The 27970-nt window shown below is 47.6% G+C and overlaps 1 protein-coding gene across 3 annotated transcripts in view; it reads left to right on the top strand.

Moving 5' to 3' along the window:
* LOC138246675 (carcinoembryonic antigen-related cell adhesion molecule 16-like) overlaps positions 1 to 27970 on the top strand; it is a 68648-nt gene that overhangs the window by 19471 nt on the left and 21207 nt on the right. For all 3 annotated transcript variants that reach the window (XM_069201433.1, XM_069201431.1, XM_069201432.1), the window contains exon 2: positions 26775 to 26985. In XM_069201433.1, the coding sequence (XP_069057534.1) occupies positions 26865 to 26985 (121 nt within the window). In that variant the 5' untranslated portion in view covers positions 26775 to 26864. The remainder of the gene's footprint in view (positions 1 to 26774; positions 26986 to 27970) is intronic.

The raw sequence follows: 27970 nt of genomic DNA, 5'->3' as shown, positions 1-27970 counted from the left end.
CCCCTGCTAACCAGGGCTAAAGTGCATATGCTCTCTCCCCTAAAACATGGTAACCTGGAATCATACCTGATTGGACTATTAATTTACTTATAAGTCCCTAGTAAGGTGCACTTTATGTGCATAGGGCTGGTAAATTAAACGCTACTAGTGGGCCAGCAGCACTGGTTGTGCCACCCACTTAAGTAGCCCCTTTTCCTTGTCTCAGGCCTGCCATTGCAAGGCCTGTGTGTGCAGTTTCACTGCCACATCGACTTGGCATTTAAAAGTTCTTGCCAAGCCTAGAACTCCCCTTTTTCTACATATAAGTCACCCTTAATGTGTGCCCTAGGTAACCCCTAGGGCAGGGTGCTGTGCAGGTAAAAGGCAGGACATGTACCTGTGTGGTTATATGTCCTGGTAGTGTAAAACTCCTAAATTCGTTTTCACACTACTGTGAGGCCTGCTCCCTTCATAGGCTAACATTGGGGCTGCCCTCATACACTGTTGAAGTGGTAGCTGCTTATCTGAAAAGAGCAGGAAGGTCATATTTAGTATGGCCAGAATGGTAATACAAAATCCTACTGACTGGTGAAGTCGGATTTAATATTACTATTCTAGAAATGCCACTTTTAGAAAGTGAGCATTTCTTTGCACTTAAATCCTTCTGTGCCTTACAATCCACGTCTGGCTGGGCTTGGTTGACAGCTCCTTGTGCATTCACTCAGACACACCTCAAACACAGGGTACTCAGCCTCACTTGCATACATCTGCATTTTGAATGGGTCTTCCTGGGCTGGGAGGGTGGAGGGCCTGCTCTCACACAAAGGACTGCCACACCCCCTACTGGGACCCTGGCAGACAGGATTGAACTGAAAGGGGACCTGGTGCACTTCTTAGCCACTCTTTGAAGTCTCCCCCACTTCAAAGGCACATTTGGGTATAAAACAGGGCCTCTGCCCTACCTCATCAGACACTTGCTGGAGAAGAAACCTGAACCAGAAACTAAATCCAGAAGAACTGCCTGGCTGCTCAAAGGACTCACCGGTCTGCTTTCTACAAAGGACTGCTGCCTTGCTGTTGCCCTGCTGCCTTGCTGAACTCTTTTCTGGCTGTGAAAGTGCTCTCCAAGGGCTTGGATAGAGCTTGCCTCCTGTTCCCTGAAGTCTCAGGACCAAAAAGACTTCTCTCTTTTGCTTGGACGCTCCGTGGGCCGACAATTTCGACGCACAGCTTGTTTCGCGGCGAGAAAAACGCCGCACACCGACGCTGATCGACGTGACGCTCTTGGGACGATCGAAGATCCGACGCACGGCCTCGCAAGGATAACGCCGCCCGACCTCTAGAGGAGAAATCAACGCAACGCCTGCCGTGAGATCGTAATTTCAACGCGCAGCCCCGCAGATCGAAGTCTAGAGGAGAAATCAACGCGACGCCTGCCGTGAGATCGTAATTTCGACACGCAGCCCCGCAGACCGACGCGCAGCCGGAGAACAAGCAGGAAAATCCACGCACAGACCCGGGACATCTGGTAATCCCCGCGATCCACAGAAAGAGACTGTCCGCGCGCCGGAAAACGACGCCCGACTTCCCAGCGTGGAAAATAACGACGCAAGTCCGTGTGTGCTGGGGAGAAATCGACGCACACATCCTTTTTCCACGCACCTCTTCTCTTGTGGCCCTCTGGGGAGATTTTTCCACTCCCAACCAGGTACTTGTGCTTGAAAGAGACTTTGTTTATATTCTAAAGACTTAAGACACTTTATATCACTTTTCAGTGATATTTCTACAATTTCCCATTACAACTTTATTCTTTTTGACCTACAATTATCCTGATAAATATTATATATTTTTCTAAGCACTGTGTGGTGTATTTTTGTGGTGCTATATGGTGGTATTGTATGATTTATTGCACAAATACTTTACACATTGCCTTCTAAGTTAAGCCTGACTGCTCGTGCCAAGCTACCAGAGGGTGGGCACAGGCTAATTTTGGATTGTGTGTGACTTACCCTGACTAGAGTGAGTGTTCTTGCTTGGACAGAGGGTAACCTGACTGCCAACCAAAAACCCCATTTCTAACATTGGTGATCAGCGGTGAGGATAGGACTTGTATTTGTGCAGTGACATACAGTAGCTAAGTATTTCACTACCTACCCACAGTTGAAGGTCAACTTGGTTTTTATCTCTTTTTTGAAAACCCGATTTTTTTCCTGACAATTTTCAAAAACTAAATCCTCACTCAACATGTCTCTGACTGGGTCTCAGACAGGGGACTTTGACCTAGTCCAGTTGGATGCATATACGGTCAAACAACTAAGAGGATTCTGCAGGGCATTGAGGGTACCCACCCAAGGGGCCTCCAGAAAGGAGGACTTTCAAGTGGCGCTGAGGGCCTGGGCAGAAGCCCATTTAGAGGATGATGAGGAAGAGGAGCCAGAACATGGCCCCTCAGATTAATTTTCACTATCTGTGGATGGTGTTACCACTGCAATTGTGCCCCCTTCCAGACCAGTGAGCAGTGTCTCTATGCAAAGCCTGACCGCAGAGGAAAGGAGAGAGGAAAGGGAGTTCCAATTGCAAATGGCAAAACTGAAAATTGAGGCTCAACAGGAGGAGAGGAGGGCAGAGAGAGAAGCCAAACAAGCTGAAGCTGAAAGAACAGCCAAACAGGTGGAAGATGAAAGAGCTTTGGCTAAAAAGAAACTATTGTTGGCTCATGAACTGAGTCTCAAGGAGCTGGAGATCAAGGCGAGACAGTCTGAATCCAGCAATAATGGTGGCAGCATACAGACAGGACCTGCTGGAGAAAAGAAGGTTCGTATACCCAAAAATGTGGTGCCCAGTTTTGTGGTGGGAGATGACATAGATAAATGGTTAGCTGCTTATGAAGTTGCACTCACGGCTCATGAGGTTCCTGAAGGGAAATGGGGGGTAACTATGTGGGGTTATGTGCCGCCATTGGGGAGGGACACACTTCTCACATTGGATCCACCTGATCAAAACACATACCCACTTCATAAAGCCACTTTACTTGCCAAGTTTGGGCTGACCCCTGAGGGATACCGTCAGAGGTTCAGGGACAGCACCAAACAAACCACACAAACATGGGTAGATTTCTTTGATTTCTCCAGTAAGGCACTGAATGGATGGGTGCGGGGCAACAAAGTAGCAGATTATAGAGGTTTATATGACTTGATTCTGAGAGAGCATATGCTTAATACTACTTATACAGAGTTGCGCCAGCACCTAGTGGATAGTAAGCTGACTGATCCCAGGAAGCTTGCTGAGGAGGCGGACCTCTGGGTTAGCACCAGAGTGTCCAAGAAGGTACCTGGGGGGGGACTCCCACAAAGGTGGTCAGGGTTCCCAACAGAAGAAAGAGGGGGGAGATAAACTTGCAGATAAGGAACTCTCCAAAGGCCCCCAAAAGAATTCCCAGGGAGGGGGTGGCAACCCTTCCTTTTCCAAATCTGGGAGAAAGCCAGGGACATATGACAAATCAGGGAAACCTAGCCCCAAATGCATGGAGTGTTACCAGTATGGTCACTACAAAGGCGATCCACAGTGCCCCAAGAGGGCACCGTCCACTACCGGACAGGCACCTGGTTTGACTAGTGTAGCCCTCGGGGGGAGATGGACCCAAATAGATTTGGGGAGCAGGTAGAGATTTCCCTAGTGTCCCTGGGAGAAGGAGAAATGGTGCCCAAGGCTCACATGCCCAAAAATACTTCCAAGTACCGGCAGTGGGTCACCATTGAATGGGCAGAAGGTGGAGGCTCTGCATGACACAGGAGCCAGTATGACTACTATCAAGAGTCAGCTGGTGTCAACAGAGCAGATAGTCCCTAATACATTCCACCAGGTCATAGTCGCTGACAATCGCGAGAGTCACCTACCGGTGGCTCTGGTTCCCTTTGAGTGGGGGAGTCTCTGGTACTCGGAAAGTAGCTGTGAGTCCTGCCATGCCTGTAGATTGTCTGTTAGGCAATGATCTTGAGCACACTGCTTGGAAAGAAGTGGAGCTCAGGTCTCACCTGGAGATGTTAGGGCTACCTGAGTGGGTCTGCATGACCACACAGTCCATGGCTGACCGAGAGGGAAGTCAAGGGCATCTGGAGCCTGGAACGATGGCCCAGAGAGCTGCCAGGAGGAGGGACCAGGGGCGCGGGAAACTGGCCCCAGAAGTTCCTGCAGTGGCTGACGGGGCTCCTGAAGAGGAGGCTCCCGAGCCAACTGGGGAAGACATTGCCACCCTAGGTGACTTACCTGAGCTTGCTGGCTGGCAAGTTGAGGGTGGACCCACCAGGGAGGAATTCTGCAAGGCGCAGAAAGAATGTCCCACTCTGGAAGGTTTGAGGAAACAAGCCTCAAACCAGGCAGCAGGTGACGCCTCTGGCGATCACCACCTATATTGGGAGAATGATCTCCTCTACAGTGAGCCTAAGGTTCCGACCTTTGTGGCAGCACGTATGGTGGTGGTCCCCCAATGTTACCGAACCTTCCTACTGGGTCTGGCTCACGACATTCCCCTGGCAGGACATTTGGGGCAGGGCAAGACCTTTAACAGGCTTGTCACCCACTTTTATTGGCCCAAAATGAGGACAAACTCAGATAAGTTCTGCAGATCTTGTCCTACCAGCCAGGCCAGTGGTAAAGCAGGAAAAAGGGTTAAAACCCCCTGATTCCACTTCCTGTCGTTGGCACCCCCTTTGAAAGGGTGGGCATCGACATTGTTGGTCCCTTGGACCCCAAAACTGCCTTAGGCAACAGGTTCATCCTGGTTTTGGTGGACCATGCCACCTGTTACCCAGAGGCAATCCCTCTGAGGACCGTAACTGCACAGGTAGTGGCCAGAACCTTGATGGGGATATTTACCCGTGTGGGATTCCCCAAGGAAATAGTGTCTGACAGAGGCACTAACTTCATGTCTGCATACATGAAGTCTCTGTGGGATGCGTGTGGTGTAACTTACAAGTTCACCACACCCTATCACCCCCAGTCTAATGGTCTTGTGGAGAGATTCAACAAGACCATGAAAGGCATGATTGGGGGCCTCCCTGAGGCCATGAGGCGTAAGTGGGACGTCCTCTTACCATGCCTTCTCTTTGCTTACAGAGAGGCCCCCCAGAGGGGGGTAGGGTTCAGTCCCTTTGAGCTTCTCTACGGGTACCCTGTCAGGGGACCCTTAAGCATTGTCAAGGAGGGATTGGAGAAAGCTCCAAAGACACCCCCTCAGGATGTGGTCAGCTATATGTTGGCCCTCCGCAACCAGATGACCCGCTTCTGGAAAGAGGCCCAAAGTAACCTTGAGGCCAGTCAAGAGGTAATGAAACACTGGTATGACCAGAAGGCCACCCTGGTAGAGTTTCAACCTGGAGACAAAGTGTGGGTAATGGAGCCAGTAGAGCCCAGAGCTCTCCAGGACCGCTGGTCTGGCCCATTTGAAATAAAGGAGCGGAAAGGGGAGGCCACTTACCTAGTGGACCTCCAAACCCCTAGGAATCCCCTAAGGGTGCTCCATGTGAACCGACTAAAAGCTCATTTTGAGAGGTCGGAGTTCAACATGCTTCTGGTCACAGATGAAGGAACTGAAGAGGAGAGTGAACCTCTCCCCGACCTCCTCTCTGCCCAAGAAGGTGATGGGTCAGTAAGCGGGGTCATTCTGTCTGACTCCCTGACTCTAAACCAGAAAGGAGACTGCAATGAGCTGTTGGAGCAGTTCTCCCCCCTTTTCTCCCTTACTCCTGGACTGACCCACCTCTGTGTTCATGATATTGACACTGGTGACAGTCTCCCTGTGAAGAACAAAATTTACAGGTTATCGGATAAGGTGAAGGCCAGCATCAAGGAGGAGGTCTCCAAGATGTTGACTCTAGGGGTTATCGAGAAATCCAGTGGTCCCTGGACCAGCCCAGTGGTGTTGGTCCCTAAGTCTACTGCCCCAGGTGCGAAGCCAGAACTCCGGTTCTGTGTGGACTACCGGGGTCTCAACTCAGTCACACGGACTGATGCTCACCCCATCCCCCGAGCTGATGAGCTCGTGGACAGGCCAGGCGCTGCCAAGTTCCTGAGTACGTTTGATCTTACTTCAGGGTACTGGCAGATCGCCCTGACTGAGGGGGCTAAGGAAAGATCCGCATTTTCAACCCCTGAGGGCCATTACCAGTTCCGGGTGATGCCGTTTGGGTTGAAAAATGCCCCCGCTACCTTCCAACGGTTGGTTAACGGGGTCCTAGCTGGCAAGGATGCCTTCTGTGCAGCCTACCTGGATGACATAGCTGTCTACAGTTCCAGCTGGGAGGAACACCTGCTTCACCTCAAGGAGGTGCTTCAGGCCCTGCAACAGGCAGGCCTGACCATCAAGGCTAGTAAGTGCCAGATTGGGCAGGGTTCCATGGTGTACTTGGGACACCTAGTGGGTGGTGGCAAGGTGCAGCCACTCCAGGCCAAGATTGAAACTATCAAGGCCTGGCAACCACCGCGAACGCAGACTGAGGTGAGAGCCTTTCTAGGCCTCACAGGATACTACCGCAGATTTGTCAAGGGCTATGGTACCATTGTAACACCCTTGACAGAACTCACTTCCAAGAAACAACCTAGGTTGGTGAATTGGACAGAGGCTTGTCAGAAAGCCTTTGACGCCCTGAAGGAAGCCATGTGCACGGCCCCCGTGCTCATGGCTCCTGACTACTCCCAGGAATTTATCGTGCAGACAGACGCTTCAGAGCATGGCATAGGGGCAGTCCTAGCACAGCTGAATGAGGAGGGCAGAGATCAACCGGTAGTCTTTATTAGCAGAAGGATATTACCACAGGAACAGAGGTGGAGTGCTATTGAGAGAGAAGCTTTTGCTGTGGTCTGGGCACTGAAGAAGCTAAGACCCTACCTGTTTGGGACTCACTTCCGGGTTCAGACAGACCACAGGCCCCTCAGATGGCTCATGCAGATGAGGGGTGAGAATCCAAAACGCTTGAGGTGGTCCATTTCCCTACAGGGGATGGACTTTACGGTGGAACATCGCCCAGGGGTTGACCACGCCAATGCTGATGGTCTCTCAAGGTACTTCCGCCTTAGCGATGAGAGCTCCCAGAAGGTCGGGTAGCTCTCCCCACTTTCAGCTGGGGGGGACACATGTTAGACCTGACAGCCTTAGGGTAGTCATCCCTAACTTTTTGCCTGCCTCCCTCCACTTTTTGGACACTGTTTTTGCTGGTTTATAGACTCGGCGCACTTTACACCTGCTAACCAGGGCTAAAGTGCAAATGCTCTCTCCCCTAAAACATGGTAACCTGGAATCATACCTGATTGGACTATTAATTTACTTATAAGTCCCTAGTAAGGTGCACTTTATGTGCATAGGGCTGGTAAATTAAACGCTACTAGTGGGCCAGCAGCACTGGTTGTGCCACCCACTTAAGTAGCCCCTTTTCCTTGTCTCAGGCCTGCCATTGCAAGGTCTGTGTGTGCAGTTTCACTTCCACATCGACTTGGCATTTAAAAGTTCTTGCCAAGCCTAGAACTCCCCTTTTTCTACATATAAGTCACCCTTAATGTGTGCCCTAGGTAACCCCTAGGGCAGGGTGCTGTGTAGGTAAAAGGCAGGACATGTACCTGTGTAGTTATATGTCCTGGTAGTGTAAAACTCCTAAATTCGTTTTCACACTACTGTGAGGCCTGCTCCCTTCATAGGCTAACATTGGGGCTGCCCTCATACACTGTTGAAGTGGCAGCTGCTTATCTGAAAAGAGCAGGAAGGTCATAATTAGTATGGCCAGAATGGTAATACAAAATCCTACTGACTGGTGAAGTCGGATTTAAAATTACTATTCTAGAAATGCCACTTTTAGAAAGTGAGCATTTCTTTGCACTTAAATCCTTCTGTGCCTTACAATCCACGTCTGGCTGGGCTTGGTTGACAGCTCCTTGTGCATTCACTCAAACACACCCCAAACACAGGGTACTCAGCCTCACTTGCATACATCTGCATTTTGAATGGGTCTTCCTGGGCTGGGAGGGTGGAGGGCCTGCTCTCACACAAAGGATTGCCACACCCCCTACTGGGACCCTGGCAGACAGGATTGAACTGAAAGGGGACCTGGTGCACTTCTTAGCCACTCTTTGAAGTCTCCCCCACTTCAAAGGCACATTTGGGTATAAAACAGGGCCTCTGCCCTACCTCATCAGACACTTGCTGGAGAAGAAACCTGAACCAGAAACTACATCCTGCCAAGAAGAACTGCCTGGCTGCTCAAAGGACTCACCGGTCTGCTTTCTACAAAGGACTGCTGCCTTGCGGTTTCCCTGCTGCCTTGCTGAACTCTTGTCTGGCTGTGAAAGTGCTCTCCAAGGGCTTGGATAGAGCTTGCCTCCTGTTCCCTGAAGTCTCAGGACCAAAAAGACTTCTCTCTTTTGCTTGGAAGCTCCGTGCGCCGAAAATTTAGACACACAGCTTGTTTCGCGGCGAGAAAAACACCGCACACCGACGCTGATCGATGCAACGCTCTTGGGACGATCGAAGATCCGACGCACGGCCTCGCAAGGATAACGCCGCCGACCTCTAGAGGAGAAATTGACGCAACGCCTGCCGTGAGATCATAATTTCAACGCGCAGCCCCGCAGATCGAAGTCTAGAGGAGAAATCGACGCAACGCCTGCCGTGAGATCGTAATTTCGGCGCGCAGCCCCGCAGACCGACGCGCAGCCGGAGAACAAGCAGGAAAATCCACGCACAGACCCGGGACATCTGGTAATCCCCGCGATCCACAGAAAGAGACTGTCCGCGCGCTGGAAAACGACGCCCGACTTCCCTGCGTGGAAAATAACGACGCAAGTCCGTGTGTGCTGGGGAGAAATCAACGCACACATCCTTTTTCCACGCACCTCTTCTCTTGTGGCCCTCTGAGGAGATTTTTCCACTCCCAACCAGGTACTTGTGCTTGAAAGAGACTTTGTTTATATTCTAAAGACTTAAGACACTTTATATCACTTTTCAGTGATATTTCTACAATTTCCCATTACAACTTTATTCTTTTTGACCTACAATTATCCTGATAAATATTATATATTTTTCTAAGCACTGTGTGGTGTATTTTTGTGGTGCTATATGGTGGTATTGTATGATTTATTGCACAAATACTTTACACATTCCCTTCTAAGTTAAGCCTGACTGCTCGTGCCTAGCTACCAGAGGGTGGGCACAGGCTAATTTTGGATTGTGTGTGACTTACCCTGACTAGAGTGAGGGTTCTTGCTTGGACAGAGGGTAACCTGACTGCCAACCAAAAAACCCATTTCTAACACTCGCCAACCTCGGTCTCAAGCAACTGGTGAACACCCCCACCCACATCGCCGGACACACGCTCGACCCCATCTTCTCCGCCAGCAACCACGTATCCTTCAGCCACTCCTCCGTAATACACTGGACCGATCACAGATGTGTCCACTTCACCTTCAGACGCAAGACTCTCCACCTCCGCACACAACCCATCCCAGGCAGACATTGGAACAAAATCCCCATGGAACAGCTACTCTCCACTCTCAGCGACAACCAACCCACCTTCTCCACCAACCCCAACAACGCAGTCCTCAGGCTCACTCATTGGATCACCAACTGCGCGGACAACCTCACACCCCTCAGACGCCTCCCAAGACAGACCAGCACCAGGAAACCTCAATGGTTCACAGACACCCTCAAGGAATCCAAAAAAACCTGCCGTACCCTCGAGAAAGCCTGGCACAAAGACCACACCGTAGAAAACATGTCTGCCCTCAAAAACGCCACCCGCGAACACCATCAGCTGATCCGCGCCACCAAAAGAACTTCCTTCACAGACAGACTGGACAAGAACACTCACAACAGCAAAAAACTCTTCAACATCGTCAAAGAGCTCTCCAATCCTAACGCCAACTCCAACTCCATCACGCCCTCACAAGACCTCTGCAACTCCCTCGCTACCTTCTTCCATCGTAAGATCACCGACCTACACGACAGCTTCGGACACCAGACCCAGCCTACCACCACAGAACCTACAACCCCACCCATCACCCTCAACGCCTGGACTCACATCAGCGCGGAGGAGACCAAAGCTTCCATGAACACCATCCACTCCGGTGCCCCCTCGGACCCCTGCCCACACTTCATCTTCAACAAAGCCGACGACATCATCGCCCCTCATCTCCAGACCATCATCAACAGCTCGTTTGCTTCTGCCACCTTCCCCGAGAGCTGGAAACACGCGGAAGTCAATGCCCTCCTGAAGAAACCTACGGCGGACCCCAGCGACCTGAAGAACTTCCGCCCCATCTCGCTCCTCCCCTTCCCTGCCAAAGTCATCGAGAAGACCGTCAATAAGCAACTGACCAATTTCCTTGAAGACAACAACCTACTCGCCCCTTCCCAGTCCGGATTCCGAGCCAACCACAGCACAGAAACCGCCCTCATCTCAGTCACAGACGACATCAGAACTCTGATGGACAACGGAGAAACAGTCGCCCTCATACTCCTCGACCTCTCGGCTGCCTTCGACACCGTCTGCCACCGAACCCTAATATCCTACCTCCACTCCACCGGTATCCAAGGACAGGCCCTGGACTGGATCACTTCTTTCCTCTCTAACCGCTCCCAAAGAGTCTACCTCACTCCGTTCCGCTCAGACCCCACCGAGATCATCTGCGGCGTCCCACAAGGCTCCTCGCTCAGCCCGACTCTCTTCAATGTCTACATGAGCCCCCTCGCCGACATCGTACGCAAACACAACATCAACATCACCTCCTACGCCGACGACACTCAGCTGATACTTTCCCTCACCAAGGACCCAACCAGCGCCAAGACCAACCTGCAAGATGGAATGAAAGACATTGCAGAATGGATGAAACTCAGCCGTCTGAAACTGAACTCAGACAAAACGGAAGTCCTCATCCTCGGAAACACCCTGTCCGCCTGGGACGACTCTTGGTACCGCACCGACCCCCTCAGACCATGCACGCAACCTCGGATTCATCCTGGACCCACTTCTCACCATGACCAAACAAGTCAACGCCGTATCATCTTCCTGCTTCCTCACTCTCCGCATGCTCCAAAAGATCTTCCGCTGGATCCCCGCCGACACCGGAAAAACTGTGACCCACGCCCTCGTCACAAGCCGCCTGGACTACGGAAACACCCTATATGCAGGAACCACCGCTAAACTCCAGAAACGTCTTCAGCTAATACAAAACGCCTCCGCCCGCCTAGTCCTCGACATACCCCGCAACAGCCACATCTCCGCCCACCTGAGACACCTGCACTGGCTTCCCGTCAACAAAAGGATCACCTTCCGGCTCCTCACCCACGCACACAAAGCCCTCCACAACAAGGGACCCGAATACCTCAACCGTCGCCTCAGTTTCTACACACCCACTCGTCAACTTCGCTCCGACAACCTCGCACTCGCCGCCGTCCCCTGCATCCGCCGCACTATGGCAGGTGGGAAATCCTTCTCCTACCTGGCGGCCAAGACATTGAACTCCCCCCCGCCAACCTCAGGACCACCCAGGACCACCCTGCATTCCGGAGGCAGCTCAAAACCTGGCTCTTCGAGCAGCAGTAACCCCCCTCCCCTAGCGCCTTGAGACCCTCACTGGTGAGTAGCGCGCTTTATAAATGTTTTTGATTTGATTTGATTTGGACAGGGGGTAACCTGACTGACAACCAAAGACCCCATTTCTAACAGTATGAATCTGTTCACTAGATGTTTTGACTCCATTCACTAGACGGTATAACTCAATTTACTAGAGGGTATGAATCTGTTCACTAAACAGTATGACTCCATTCACTAGAGGGTATGACTCTGTTCACTAGACTGTATGAATCCATTCACTAGAGGAGATGAATCCACTCACTAGAAGGTATAACTGCATTCACTAGAGGGTATGAATCCTTTCACTACAGGGTGTGACTCCATTCAACTGTGGGGTTCTACAACTCACCCTATCTAACAGCTCTGTACATGCTTTGTGATTTGAGGATGTGAACCCCAGCACTCGAATGTGTGAATCTAAACAGTAGAGGGTATAAATCCATTCACTAGAGGGTATGACTCCATTCACTAGAGCGTATGAATCTGTTCACTACAAGGCATGAATCCATTCACTAAACTGTATGAATCGATTCACTAGACTGTATGAATCCATTCACTACAAGGCATGAATCCTTTCACAAGACTGTATGGATCCATTCACTAGAGGGTATGAATCTGTTCACTACAAGGCATGAATCCATTCACTAGACTGTATGAATCAATTCACTAGAGAGTATGAATCCATTCACTAGAGGGTATGAATCTGTTCACTGCTTGGTATGAATCCATTCAGTACAAGGTATGAATCCATTCACTAGATGGTATGACTACATTCACTAGAGGGTATGAATCTGTTCATTAGAAGGTATAACTCTATTCACGAGAGGGAAAGAATACATTCATTAGAGAGCATGAATCGAGTCAATAGATGGTATGAGTCCACTCACTAGAGAGTATGAATCTATTCACTGGAGGGTATGAATCCATTCACTAGAGAGTATGAATTAATTCACTAAAGGGAATTAATTCACTCACTGGATGGTATGACTCCATTCACTAGAGGATATATATCCATTCACTAGACAGTATGAATCTATTCATTTGAAGGTATGAATCCATTTGATAGATGGTATAAATCTATTCAATAGAGGGCAAAAACCCATTCACTAGAGGGTATAGATCCATTCACTAGACAGTGTGAATGCATTCACTAGAGGGGATGAATCCATTCACTGGAGTGCATGAATCCATTTACTAGAGAGTATAAATTAATTCACTAGACGGTATGAATCTAGTCATTAGAAGGTATGAATCCATTCGATAGAGGGTATAAATCCATTCAATGGAGGGAAGAAATCCATTCACTAGAGGGTATGGATCCATTCTCTAGAAGGTATGAATCTATTCTATGGAGGGTAGGAATCCATTCAGTAGTGGGTATGAGTTCATTCACTAGACAGTATGAATCTATTCATTAGAGGGTATAAATTCATTCACTAGGCGGTAAGAAACTATTCAATAGAGGGTATGAATTCATTCTCACTTAACACCACTGGGTGTGCCCTTGACTGTGTAAGGGGTTTTCTAAATCCAACAACACCCACTGTTTTCCCTCATGGTCAGTACTGCTGGGATGCTCGTGGTGTTGGAAGTGAGGGCTCATCTTTCAATACTGCCAGTAAGATAGCTCAGTGGATTAGTGCAACCATTGTAGAGATCTCTGTTGAACCTAAACATTCCAGCTCAAAGTCCCAGTGTGTTCACTCAGCCTTTCATCCTTCTGATAAGGACATCCACTTGGGTAATATTTAACATCTGGTATTAGTGATTAGAGTAGAGGTAAATCATACCGTGTGCCTAATAAATGTACTAATTAATATTTATTCTTGAAAATGCAGACTCTGGCCTGGGTTACATTTACTTCCAAGATGATGACAATTTGCAATGTTTTAGCACTATATTATACAGTTGTGCTGTTTTGCTCCACTTGCTTTCTTGGATGAAATCTAGGTTTCTTTTGTGGCTGAAAAAATGAATTTTCACAAGTTACAATGGCTCAAACACTGCCTGCTCACCATTCAGACCTGAATGTCCAGCACCTTTCTGAAGTGGAACCTACTTGAGACAGAATTCCTAATATTGCCAAGAATAAAAACAAAAAACAGTACAAACCTGTCTCAATGACATGAGCCTTGATGGATTTGAACCCCAACGTTCACTGAATGCCCGTCACTTGGATTCACCCTGGACACCAGCCTCACCCTCGCTTAACACACTGTCATAAGCCAATGATGACCTGGTGTCAGCTCTTGCTTCTAAGTGAAGGCAAAGGGCCTGATTTAGGTAATGGTGGATGAGTCTGCCAATATCTAAATCCCATAGGATACAATGGGATTTAGATATTGGTGGACGGGATATCCATCTCCGTTGTGATGGAGTAACTTGTATACTAATATCTAAATCAGGCCCAAAGTGTTTCTTTCACAAAAGAAATTTAGAATTGCTGTACAAGACCTTGTAGTCGTGCATCTGAATTGTGGCTACTCCCAGCTCTATTACTTTCTAGACTCCACATTGGTATCCCTTAAGGGCATCTTCGATGCCACAGCATGTTTCATTCAGGGCCTGATAAAATACAGTCGAATCACCCTCATCTTGATTGATTGCTGTTAGCTCCCCTTTCCGGCCCATACCGTCTTCAAAATCGGCTGCATCATCTACAAAGCCAACATGACCACAACCTCTATTTATCTTGCAGAGAAGCTGACCATCTATGGTGGTTCTTGGCACCCCCCCAGCCTGAACACCATCAGACCACAGAATAAAAAATGTAAATTAGCAAAAACAAGATGGCAGGCCTTTTCCAAATATGCACACAGAAACGTGGAATAACTAATCTGCATCAATTACCAGCTCAAAGATTTTTCAATTTAGGAAATAGTTGAAGACTCACCCCTTACATCAACCATCAATAACCCAGAATCCAGTTGTCTTTCCTATCACTCACTGACATTATGCTTGTCTTGTACAGCACTCCACTAGGTTCCCATTATGGAAAATACCATATACATACATACAAAATGTTGTGTCAAAAAGGGAAACAGAAAAGACAATTTTAATTACATTTTAATTCATAAATGGGCAGGGATCTGACCTGATTCTCAAGATAAGGACTTATGCCTGCTCTGATATACTTACATGTGCAACTTTTCCATACCCTCCTCTAGGACCAGCCAGTTTTATCATTCTTACTTCACCCGTATATTTGGATAACAGTTTTTTGCATATATTTGGGTAGCAACTATTCATTCTCCAAACATTCTCATGGAGAAGCCACAGCCAACCACTACCTCCATAAAATTATGAGCAGTTGTAACTACTACTACTGGCTCAGTGAACTTTTTACTTGTGACGTTTGCCTTTGCGTTTGAAAAGAACATCCAAGCCCCTCTGTAATATTTATATTTTTATTGTATTTTGATCCATGTTACCACCCTAATTTCTATTTTTATGTATTTCTTTATTATGTACAACAACTAGCAGAAATAATCTAGTCTCAATGCACACAGTAATAGAGAAGATGTGGAGAGGAGGTGGCGGGAAGGAGGACAACAGCGGGACACCTTAAAAGTGATGATGTTACACAGTAATGTCAGGCATGCTTTGTGCTTCAGGGGTAGGCCTGGGAGGAGTGAATGTAGTCTGGCTTCGGTGAATTCCGTGGAGTTGAAAAAAAACTCTGTGGAAATCCACAAAGCCGGAGTTCCGTGTCCCGCGGAGTCCTTCTGAATGCACCCATCTTGGAAGCGTTAGGCTTCAGGAGGGTCTCTTGTGCATTGTTGCGTCCTGTGTGCACTGCACATGGGGCAGGTCGGTGCACAAGAGGCCTGAAACAGCAGCTTTCTTTCACTGCCTACAGCCCTGGCCTGAATTTGTCATCGTTTGTGCACACTGGTTCACAAACAAGGACTGAAATGGCAGCCTTTGATGCTGATGCCCCTGGCTTGAAACGGCAGCCTTCAAGACAAAACAAAGAAAGAGACGAGGACATACCTGGGTCTTCCTCTCCTCATTGTCCGATGGTGATGATGAGTCTTTTCAAGCGGCTGCCTCCCTCTTCTTCTCTGGTGCACATTTAAGCCCAGTTATGGGCTGCATAGCGCACACTGTATGTTCTTGAGCTGTGCAGTCCATACTGGGCTGCAGCACACACCTGGTGTGCTCCCCTATGCCGGCGGGGCTAGCTGAGTTTTCCGGACTCTGCGCTCCAAGCCAGCGAAGCAAAGCTCCCCACACACCCCTAATCAGGGGCTGCATTACATAAAGTGCCCTTGGGGCACAACAGGTATTTGGTTCTGCTTTATGTGCCCCTGGGCACTTTGGTATTACAGAAGGGGACACATATGCTTGTGAGGCCCATTTTTGTAATACCAATAGCGCTGGCACACATATAGTGCCAGCGCTATCATGAGAGGCATTGCCTCATTTGCATGGGGGTGTGGCCCCACGCAAAAGAGGGTATCACTGTGCCTCTGTGCTCGCACCATATTACTAACGTGGTCGCCGAGGCAACAATGCCTTTAGAAGGCTCACTGAAAGTGCACTACAAAAAAGTGGCTTACTTACAGTGCGCCTTCTGAAGAGAGCCCTCTGACATCCCTTGCAGGCGGGTGAAGTCACTCACTGCACCCGCCTGAAATGGAATCTCTTATCCCCCTTAAAAGTGGTGGCAGGATGTCACCTGCACAGAGAAACACAAAGCAGCTTTTAAACAGCTGCTTCCAATTTCTCGTAAATGCACTGTTTCAAGGGCAGAACAAGTTCACAGCTGTCCTGTGTGTAGTGCATACATAGCACATTTTTAAAGTTGTGCCCGGTGCAAACAAGGAGAGGGTGCTGTATTCTGTAATACAGTTCCACGAGTTTTTACAAACAGTTGAGGGGCTATGTTATATATTGGGTGCACTGTTCATGTTTGCTGTTCGCCTTTAAACAGATGTGCTGAGAGCAACCATAAACAGTGCACCCCATTACAATGAATGTGCTGCTCTTAGAGCAGCTGCAAACTTTGAGCTGCCCTGGGGGCAACATATTAAGTAAAACAGGGAGTGGCTGCTTTAATCAGCTGCTCCATGTGCAGGGATGTAGCTTTAAGAGGGTGTTACATCCTCTCCTTCTAATGAATGTATTTTCAGGAAAATAGTTGGGTACAGGTGTTTTCATTAGGGCATGGTGAGGTGTCTGTCTGATTTCGCAAGAAGTATCTACATCAATACAGACAAAAAAGCACACACACTCTGCCCCTCTGTGCTTTGAAAGTATCAAAAAGTGTTGGCTACTTTACAAAATATTGTTTTCTTCACTTAGTAATCCTTCTAATCTGGTTTTGTCTCCCTTTCCACTTCCCTTTTAGTTCCTCTAATGTGGCCTGTTTGACACATAATTTATTTTGACATTGTACACCAGCATGATTGTTGGGAAATCTGAAGCTCACCCCCTCCCATCTTACTGTTAAAGCTACACCCTTGTTCATGAGTCACAGTGATGGCAGCACCTACCCTCACGTTAATGAGGGGCTATAGATCCCACTGCAGGCAGGTGGGGTGAGTGACTGCACCCACCTGCAAAGGGATGTCTGTAGGGTTCATGGACCCCCTTTATCCCCTACAAAGGGGTGACCTTCAGTGGCACAATGACAGTTTGCCACCGTTTTGTGGTGCACTGTCGGTCCACCTCCTGTCAGCTTCTTTGCATTTGAACCCACGTCCATAATATAGCACGGGCAAAGAGGTAAAGAGATTCCCTCATTTCCAGGGGATCACACCTCCATGCAAATGAGCGAATGCCAAGGGTCCCCTGTGCATGGCCATTGCACCCAGAGCCATTTCTGGGGGCTCATTTCAGGCCCCCCAATGACACTTTAAAAAATAGATGAAACTATCTCCCTCAACTTACCTCTACTTACCTGGGATGGGGTCCCCTATCCTCTGCTGTCCCTCTGGTATGGGTGAGGGTGTTCCTGGGGCTTCAGTGGGGCACCTGTGGGCTCTTTCCATGGTCCCCCAATGCCTGCCCTGACCTATGCATTAAATAATGGTGTTAGGCAGGCTTAGCGCCAATATTTAGGCCCACCTCCCTCCCATGCACCATTTCGAATGGGAGGATAAATAAGACGCCTGAGCCTTAGAGTCATTTTTTGCCCGGGAATGCCTACCTTGCATCTCATTGACGCAAGGTGGTTTTCTGCAGGCAAAAATTACTTAAACAGCTCATGTGCACTCTATTCATGAAGAGTCTTTACGAACAGCCCAAGTGCACTGTGTGCATCAGGCATCTTTACAAACAGCCACTCTATGCTTCAGGAATCTTTACAAACAGCCCAAGTGCACTCTGTGGATCAGGAGTCTTTACAAACAGCCCAAGTGCACTCTGTGCATCAGGAGTACTTACAAACAGCCCGCCCAGATGTTCTCTGTGCTTCAGGATGCTCACTTTCTCTGGTTACGCCCGGCACACCTGAAAACAGGTGCGCAGTGTGCAAACAGAGAAGGTGCATCCTATTATGATGAATGAGCTGCCCCCAGGGCAGCCGCGAATGTGTGCTGCCCTGGGCAAAGTGCATTCATGTGTAAAATGGAGCAACTGCTTTGAAGCCGCTCCGTGTTTCACAGTGCAGACGGCAACCTGTCTGCGCTTTGAAGGGAGGTTAGAGATCCCCTGCAAGCTGATGCAGTGAGTGACTCCAACCACCTTTTAGGTGGCGAACTGGCAGTGTGCCTCCTGAGAGCTTCTTTGCCTCTGTGCCCGCATCTGTTACATGGCACAGGTGCACAGGCAAAGGGATGGCATGGGCCCACGCCCCCATGCAATTGAGGGAAGGCCCTCTGATGATAGCACTGGCACTTTATGTGCACCAGCACTATTGGTATCACAGAAAGGGACGGTCAAGTGTCTGCTGCCCCTTCTGTAATACCAAAGTGCCCCGGAGTGCACAGAGCAGGCGCAATTGCCTGTTGCACCCCAGGGGAACTTCAGTGATACAGCCCCAAAAGTCTTTACAAACAGCTAAGGTGCACTCAGGAGTCTTTTAAACATCCCAAGTGCATTGTGTGCATTGGGAGCCTTTACAAACTGCCCAGGTTCGCAGTGTGCATCAGGAGTCTTTACAAGCATTCCAAGTGCACTCTGTCAATCTGGAATCTTTACAAACAGCCACTTTGTGCAACAGGAGCCTTTACAAATGGTGTTATAAACTGTTTAATTCTGCATTTGTAGTATTTATTAAGGAAGTGTCAAAAGAGGAAGAGGAAATGAGGTACAGGAAGGTACTGGGATACACCCTTGTAAGTTAAGAGAAAACCCCCATCTTCAAATAGGATAAATAACCCTCTGGAGAACTGTCCACACCCATCCGTACTGGACCAGAACATTGTACCTGTCACAGCCACCTACACTGGATTCAGCCATCATTGTTTGCCATAGGAGAACCGAAAGAAGGGCCATGTCCTTTCTGCAAGAAGGAGAACATTGACAATGGCTAACCTGGTGACATGCTGATTCACCAAAACAAGAGCTGCCTCACTACTTTAACTGATATTTTCGGGCACATTTACAAACCTTTTGCGCTGGATTTCTGTCACAAAAATGACACAAACCTGTGCAATAGTTTTTTGTTTGCTTAAATTTTGACTGAAATATTGTCTGAAAGAAACATAAAGCAGAGCAAAGCACTCCTTTGTGTTACTCTAGGTCAAGTGGCATTCCACACATAGCACATGGGCATTCCCATACAATCACTCCTTGTTTTTGGTGCACAACCCCCATGTACTAACATTGTTTGACAGAGCTCTGCATCAACAAATTGACTGCTACTTTAATGCAAGTGTTAAAAAGCAAAAATGCTTTTATTTCTCCTAACGTTTCCCACATTTCTTGTGTGTAACACACATGTGAAGTGCCAAAACTTTTAAAGCTAGCCTAACCATTGTATTCAATACTTGAAGGGTACTCTTCCAGTACAAAACCTATGCTAGAATCACACACATGGTGCTCAGCAGCCTCATTGTGTACCAGCACTAGGGAAATATCAGGATATTGACATATCTCTACAGATATAGCACTTTCCTGTTCTCTCCGAGTCACACACCACAGTTCAGTAACTTTGGTTACTATACTGGTCACACTCACACAAACTCGCCACACACACAACATGCCACACTTGCATACATGCTCCTCAACACTCCCTCGCTCACCAAACACACCATGGAGAGAAGGGACCTACTGCACGCACACGCCCTGGACCAGCTCTTCCTCACAAAACCATGGCGGAACCCAACATCTGCACCAGATATTGCTACAGCCATTCCTGCCTGCTACAAGATTGCCAGGAAAGACCATCAGCACACGTCAAGAGATGTGTTACACCTCTCTTCATCAACACCAGCATCTTCATCCCTCTTGTAGACCTTATCTTTCACCTAGAAGAAGATTGCAAAATTCCAAACACTATGGCCCTTCTAGAAAACCTCAGCCTCACCTAGCAAGTTACCGAACCAATCCACACCACCAGATAACTATTCACCTACTGGACCCGACTATCTTCTCTATTGGCAACATCATAGTCATCAAGCCAGCAACTATGACATGGACAGATCACACCCTGGTCAGGTTTAACATACGCATCTCGCACCACAACAGACTTACCACCACCGAACCCACTTGCGAAAACTGGAAAACTGGAAAACTGGAAAAATATCACAGAAGAGGAGTGAACTTTGTCCTCTCTGCTCACCAGCTCAAGCACAGCAGCAACTTTCCAAAAGCTATCAATAACCTCAACAGAAACACCCTGGATCCCTTTAAGTGCAACATAATGGCAAAGGCCAACCCACAGGCCACCAAGGCTGATGAAATGGCACTGCAAGCAAATAGAGAGCAAATAGAGATTAAATCAAGATACTGTAGAGGAAGATATCTTCAAATCTGCCCTTAGAAGCTACCAACAGCAGATCCCATGGACAACAGCAGTAACAAAAGCAAGAAAACGTTTTTCATCATCAAAGATTTCACTGAGCTGTCTTGCTGCTTTCAACTCTGTCACCCCTTCACAAGACCTTTGCTACAACTTCTTTGAATTGATGAAAATCACCTACATATATGACTAATAATTTGATGCTCATCCTGTTCCCACCCCCATCAAAACTCATTTTCCCATCATGGCCAAAGAACTAAATCTAACCTTGTGGCCCACCATCACCATCATTGAAACCCCTGCTACCACAAAGGCCATCCAAGCAGGGACCCAAGTGACCCTTGTCCCCACCACGCCTTCACCATATGACTCCTGTTGATCAGGAAAACACTAAAACCCATCCTCAATTCCTCCTTTGACTCAGCCACATTCCTGAACTCCAGGAAACATGTAACCATCACACCGCCTGCTCAAGTAACCATCCATTGACCCAGTCTTGTTTTCCAACTACAGACACACCTATTTCCTACCATACCTGGCAAACACCTTAGAGAAACTAATGAACCAACACTGTAATGACCACCTCAGCAACCACCAGCTACTCGATTCCATGCAGTCCAGATTCAGGTCCAACCACAGTACAGAAACAACACTCATTGGCTCCACAGATAACATCCACATGATCCGGGACCACAGAAACACACCACCACTCTTTCTAATGGTCCTCTCTGCAGCATTTGATACAATCTCACATCCCATCCTCATGAGGCATTTGCATGAGATTAGCATCCAAGAACCTGCTTGAACCTGGATATGCTCCTTCTCAACAGATAGAACACAAGTTGTCAGTCTTACACCTTACTCCTCGGAATCCATCAAACTCGTTTGCAGAGTGCCTCAAGGTTCATCCCTCAACCTCTCCCTCTTCAACATATACATGATCCCTCTGACCAACATAATCTGCATACATGATGTTATCATTCTCTCCTACTCCAACAACACTAATTCATACTCCCCCGCATGGACAACATCAACAACACAGCAAACAATTTCACAACCTACATTACAAAAGTTGCTATCAATATGAAAGTTCAGCTGTCTCAAACTCCAAACTGAAAACACAGAAGTAGTGATCTTTGTCAAGAAAACCTCATCATATGAATCTAATTGGTGGCCAGCTGAACCCGAATCCACGCCCACACACAGCACCCATACCAAGAACCTAGGAACCATAATCAACAGCAAACTGGACATTACAGCCCAAGTCAACATTGTAACTGCATCCTGCTTCTACGTCCTCAAGATGCTGAGGAAGATATTCAAATGACTCCCAAGCAACACTGGAAAAACTGTCACTCATGCCCTAGTCACCAGCAAGTTGGAGCACAGGAACAACTCCTAAACTGCGTTCACCAAGCAACTTACCAGAAGACTACATACCATCCGGAATTTGGCAAGCAGACTCATCCCCAACCTCTTACACAAAGCTCACATCACAGCACACCTTATGGAGCTCCACTGGCTCCAGATGCACAAACCCATCCATTTCAAACTCCTCACATAGACATTAAAGGCATAACACAACTCAGGCCTCACCTACCTGAACACTCCCATATCCTTCCACCAACCACTCAGACACCTCTGCTCTTCATGACTCGCATAAATCCCATGCATATACAGAACCAGTTAAGGAGGATGGGTGTTCTCTTACATCACTGCGAAAGTGTGAAACAACCTCCCAATTCACATCAAAGCGTATTCTTTTTTCTTAAAGTTTGCAAGAAGCTGAATACCTGAGTTTTCATTTCAACAACCTAATATAGGCAGGGCTAGGAACACACACCTGTTCAGTGCCAGGATACCATTGTGGGTGATATTGAGCTTTACAAATACACATAACTTTACATCACTACAAAACCTACTTGAAACTCAGTAAGTGGGATGCTGATCTTCCCTTTCCCCTTGGTGGAGGGGTAACTTGGCCTCTTGGTGAGCTGTAGGTGGTGACCAAGCAGATGACCTCAATTCAGTGAGCTAAATATAATGTACTGACCCTCCTGGGGCTGCTGTCACCTTGCAGGAGCTCAGCTGGACAATCATTATGTAGTGGCAGGCCGGCAACCTGGGGTTGGATTAAAAAGCACTACAGGTGAGAGGTACTCATGTACCAGTATAGATACTGACCTACAAAAAAGGAAAAATTTCAACACACAAAATTCCAGCTAGTGGCCCACAGGTTAGCGTGGCTGGGATGGTGATATCTAAAGTAAAAAAAAAATCCTGGTTATGAAGGGAATTGCAGTGCCACAGGTGCAAGACTTGGAAATGGATAAGCCTTTACTTAGGCCGCTGGAGACTGCCAGAGATAGTCAGATGGAGCAGTTTGTGAAAATCCTGGGGTGAATCTCTGACATGAGAGGGACAGTAGAGGCCTGACTCAATTGTGTGAATGATCACTAGATGTGGTTCTGCTCTGGATGTATCTTAGGAAGCTTGCGATGTGGGTCCCAGGCCCCCGAATAAAATTCCATTAATTGTGCCCAAACTTAAATATCGACATCTACAAGTTAAAGACCTGATGAATGCTGTGACACATCTCCAGAACCAGCTAAGGAAGCTGAAGACCGCTCATTCCAGAATACCATCCAGATCATTGGACTCACTGAGAAAATGGAAATTCCAAGCAGGGAACTATTCTAGTAATATTGCTAACACTAAACATCTAGGATGGAACACTCTCAAATTTCTTCACTTTGGAATGGGCACATTGGGTGCTGCAATCCCCTTGGCCTGAGGTCTCCGCCTAAACACCTGGCCACCAGAATTTGAGCGACAAAGACTGCATCTTGCAAGTGGCAAGCAAGCAAGACCCCTGGGCAGTGGAAGGACAGAAGGTACACTTGTTCCTATACTACACAGTCCTTGGTCAAAGGGTGAGAAACCCCTTTTGTTAGATCAAGGCTAAAGTGAGATGACTGGAATTGTCGTAAGCATCTCTATACCCTGAAAAACTCAGGGAAGTATTTATGAGAAAGTGGTGCATCGGTTCTGATGCGCCTCTTCTTTTGCATCCCCCTTGCACGCTCTAACAACATTGTGGTTGCGCCATATGTACAATATGGCACACCATGGTGGTGTGAGAGGAGGCCTCTTTTTGCTTCGTTAGCCCCCCACTTTTTGCCTGATGTTGATGTGTTCTAGAAGTTGGTAGTGCCCAAAGCCCCTGCCAACCAGGTTCCCTGGGCCAGAGCTCTTTCCCTAAATCTGTTGTGATGCTTGGCACAATTGGATACACTCTTAAATATAATTGTAAGTCCCTAGTAAATGGGTATACCTATACCCTTGGCATGGTATAGTAGGGGTAGGCCCCTGAGGGCAGCAGCACTGATAGTGCCACCCTTTAGGGCCCTGCATCCAGATACCCTCAGCACTACCAGTGCAGGCTGAGTGTCCTGGTGCATACCTAAAATACAACCTCGACATGGCACACTTCATGTGTGCCCTGTCCACCATACACTGCATTTACTATGGGTAAGACACCACTCTGGCAGGCCTTAGAGCCCCAAGGCAGGGTGCTCCATACTATATATGAGGGTATAGCTGCATGAGCAATATGCCCCCACTGTGTCCTTGCCAAACCTGGGACAAAGTGAGTGAACAGAACAGCCATTTTAAGTGCATGTGCTGAAAACTGGTCGAACATGGGTTCCCCAGCTACTTGATGGCCACTCTGAACCCTGGGCTGTTTGGGTTCAAACAACTCAGAATATTAAATCCAAACTGATACCAGTGTTGGATTTAACCCTACATGTACCCAAGGGTCACCTTAGAGGTGCCCCCCGCAAAAGCCAACCCTAACTTGCATAGTTGCTGACTGGTTCCATCCAGCCTGCCGCTCTAGACGGCCAATATACAAATCTGGAGAAGAGCTATGGGTCTCTGGTTTGTAAGACAACGCCCTTCTTCCATGGAGGAGCTAACACCCCCTCCCTCAGGAATGTGCAACACCCTGGCGGTGAGCTTCAAAGGGCTACTGACCCTGAACCTCAAGCCTCCAGACATCACCAACAACAGCTCCCCCAGACCTTCAACTGGACCAGGAGGAAGCCCCAGTCAAGGGACTTCAGTGACACCCTTGATCTCCCACCAGAGCGCCTGCAACGTCCTGTGAGACCTCCAGCTCCAAAGGGCCCATTTGCGCACAGCATCTAAGACCTCCAAAATGCCCTGCACCTGGCTTCCCTTTCAGTGTGCCCCAGATCGCCAACCCCTTGTGAATTCCACAGCCCAAGGGGACACCCAAGCACCCACCTTAAACATGCACACCAGCCCCTTTTCCAAGTGGCCCCTCCAGGTGGCCCTGTGCCTGTGCCAAAAGGTTTTCCAACGCTGCTCCCACCGGAACCAAGAGCCACCTGAGGCTCTCCAGCTGGTACAGTGTGCCCACCGACCACTCCTGCCACCCTGCAAGAGAAGAGACTGGTGACCCAACTGTACAATGTTTTACTGTATTTTTAAAGGTGAAGGTGCATTGATTCCAATGGTGCGTAGTTACGCACAGAAAAACTAACTTTATTAACACTTCAGAAAAGCTATAACTTGAAAAGTACTTAATGTATTTTAAAGATCCTGGTCTTAAAATGTATATAAAAGTCTGAAGTATTTTTATAAATTCAGGTCTCAAGTTATTCATTGAGTGTGTGTGGTGAATGATTGGGTTTCTGAGTACAGAAAATACTTAGCACGTCTACTGGATTAGCCTAACTGCTCGACCAGCTACCCTTAAAAATTGGAGTATTAGGTGGTCTAAATTTTATCTTTTGAAACCAACGTGTGGTCACCCGGACCCTCTGCATAGTGTCCTCGATTTTGTACACTACATAGAGGGCCAGCTCCTACACAAATGCCATCCAACCGGAGCAGCGATCTGGTAGTAACCTCACCTTCCCCTTGTCCCGCATATTTTTATTATTATATTGTGCTCCCGAACAAAGCATCTGCTGCTCCAAAAGGTGTGACCAAAAAAGGTCCAAAGTCTATATATTATCCATGGAGGGACACCAACAGAATTTAAGGAAACATAGAATCATCTAGGCACGATACTCCAATGCAGTCTTTATTTACTTCAATACACCAAAGAAAACAGCCAACACGTTTCGTTCACCACATGTGAACTTCTTCAGGGCTGTGAAACAAACATACATGAAGTGTACCCAATTTTCATATAGAACACACACATATCACCATGATTCAAAATATGTGATGACAAAAAATACCCAAGATATCCAAATGTTTTAGAGACAGTAATAAAGAGAAGAGCAGAAGACAATGTCAAAATACACCTTAATAACCTTACAAACATTCAATTGATAAAACCTCTCCTCTAAACATATAAATTATTGCTAAAAATACCAAATGCCTACATGAGACACAATGTAATAAAAAAGCATTGAAATACACTATTCCGTTTAATTTTTTTATCTCTGGAGAGCAAACAGCTCAGGTCTTCATTTACAATGCCCTATCTGCACATTGCACCACCGAAGTGTTATGTTTTTGCCGCATAGCGTGAGTTTCCATGGCCTTGTAAATATGGGCCCCTTTCATGTAGAAAACTACGTGAAAGGGCAGTTCTATTGGTGTTGCTGTAGCTGTTCTTATGCAGTACCCATTGAACGCTAAGGAATCTGACACATTCCCAGATTTACGAGTCTGGGAATGCGTCAGATCCCTGCGTCACCTCTAGTGATTGCTTTTGTGAAGGAAAATGTTCCTTCCTGCACAAAAACAATCACCCCCACAACGCAGGCATCCTTGCACCATGGTGCAGGGGTGCCTGTGTTGGTGCATAGCAGCAAATTGTGCACCAGAGAAGGGGGAGAGAAAGAAATCTTGTAGATATGACGCATTTCTGACTTTTCTTTGTGGTGCAGGGAGGCGCAGAAAAGCACAACCAGAAAGAGATAGTATCTGTATGTTTTAACACACAGGGATTCAGACTGTACTTAAAAATGTATCAAGCAAGGAAGCCTTCATTGACGGAGTAAATAGATGTTTGTGAGCAAATACAGACCAGGTTCCTGCTACAGTTCATGTGAGGATTTGAAAAGAATCTGTTGGAACTTAAGGTAGTTTAGAGCTTATCAATATATGTAGGCCAGAAATCTTTTACTTCCTATGTGAATGTTCTCAACCATGCCCCTGGGATCCTGTGTAAGCCAAGTAGGAGCAAGCCAATGTGTCTCACTTCTGTTTTCTATGGACAGGTACCTAAGTGCGGTATCCTCGGACAGCTATCGCCCACCACATCTGCACACAGGTAACCGCACAACGTATCTGTGCACAGACATCCTTGGATGGTGGAGTTCTGCACCCAGCTCAAACAGCAAGGCCTTCTAGCAAGGAATATGCAAAGCCTGTGCTCCCGTGGGGGCTCGCCAAGGCATAATCTGAGGATCCAAGGATTAATTTTTTTAGGTAAGACATCTACAAGGAATGTTAAAATGGAGTATCATTAAATGTGTCTGTAGTATAAAGAATTGTTATATTGAGCATTTTCTATTAATTTATCATTTGGAAATGCCTCCCATTATACTGTATAGACAGGAATTTTGGGTCATATTTACAAGCCCCATGCACCGCCGGTGCATCACTTTTTGTGTTGCACCGGTGACGCACAGTGCAGACCCATATCTACAAGGCCACGCAAAGCCACATTGCTTAGCTTTTTATGGCCTTGTAAATATGGTGTAAGGTATTGTAGCGCAAGTTGCTAAATTGCCTTACACTCCGTCAGGGAGGCGTTCCATTTTTGTTGTGGTGCGTGTTCCCATGCAACACACATGGGTTTTCATGCATTCCCAGATTCACAAGACTCTAAAAACCCGGGAATGTGTCAAAATTATATGCCTCCCCAGGACAGGCACTATGAGGAGAATTTGCTTTATCTCTCCCTGTTATTTCCTCTTTCCTTGTGTGCTGCATTCGGCAGCACACATAGAAAAATGAAAATGCCTCTCTGGATTGGTGTTAAGCAGGAAGGTGTCTCTTCCTGCACAAAAATAATCCTGCTGACAATGCAGACACCATTGCACCCTGTTGCAAGGGGACATGCATTAGCGCTCAGCAGCAATGTATGCGCCATTGCAGAGGGAGAGGACAGAAATGCACTGTATCTTGTAAATATGGTGCATTTCTGCCCTTCCCATGTGGTGCAGGCAGAGCAGCAAGGTCACTTGCTGCACTGCCCTGTGCCACGGGGCTAGTAAATATGCCATGGTAGACCTGACAGCCTTAGGGTGGTCATCCCCCAACTTTTTGCCTGCCTCCCTTCATTGTTCTGACCCTGTTTTTGCTGGTTTTAAAGATCTGTACACTTTACTACTACTGACCAGTGCTAAAGTGCATGCATTCTCTCCCCTAAACATGGTAACATTAGCCCCTACCCAAATGGCATATTTAT

The sequence above is a fragment of the Pleurodeles waltl genome, chromosome 7 (genome assembly GCF_031143425.1).
Source record: "Pleurodeles waltl isolate 20211129_DDA chromosome 7, aPleWal1.hap1.20221129, whole genome shotgun sequence".
Lineage (NCBI taxonomy): Eukaryota > Metazoa > Chordata > Amphibia > Caudata > Salamandridae > Pleurodeles > Pleurodeles waltl.
Note: the sequence above shows the minus strand (reverse complement) of the source record. Positions and strands in the feature narration are given on the sequence as shown.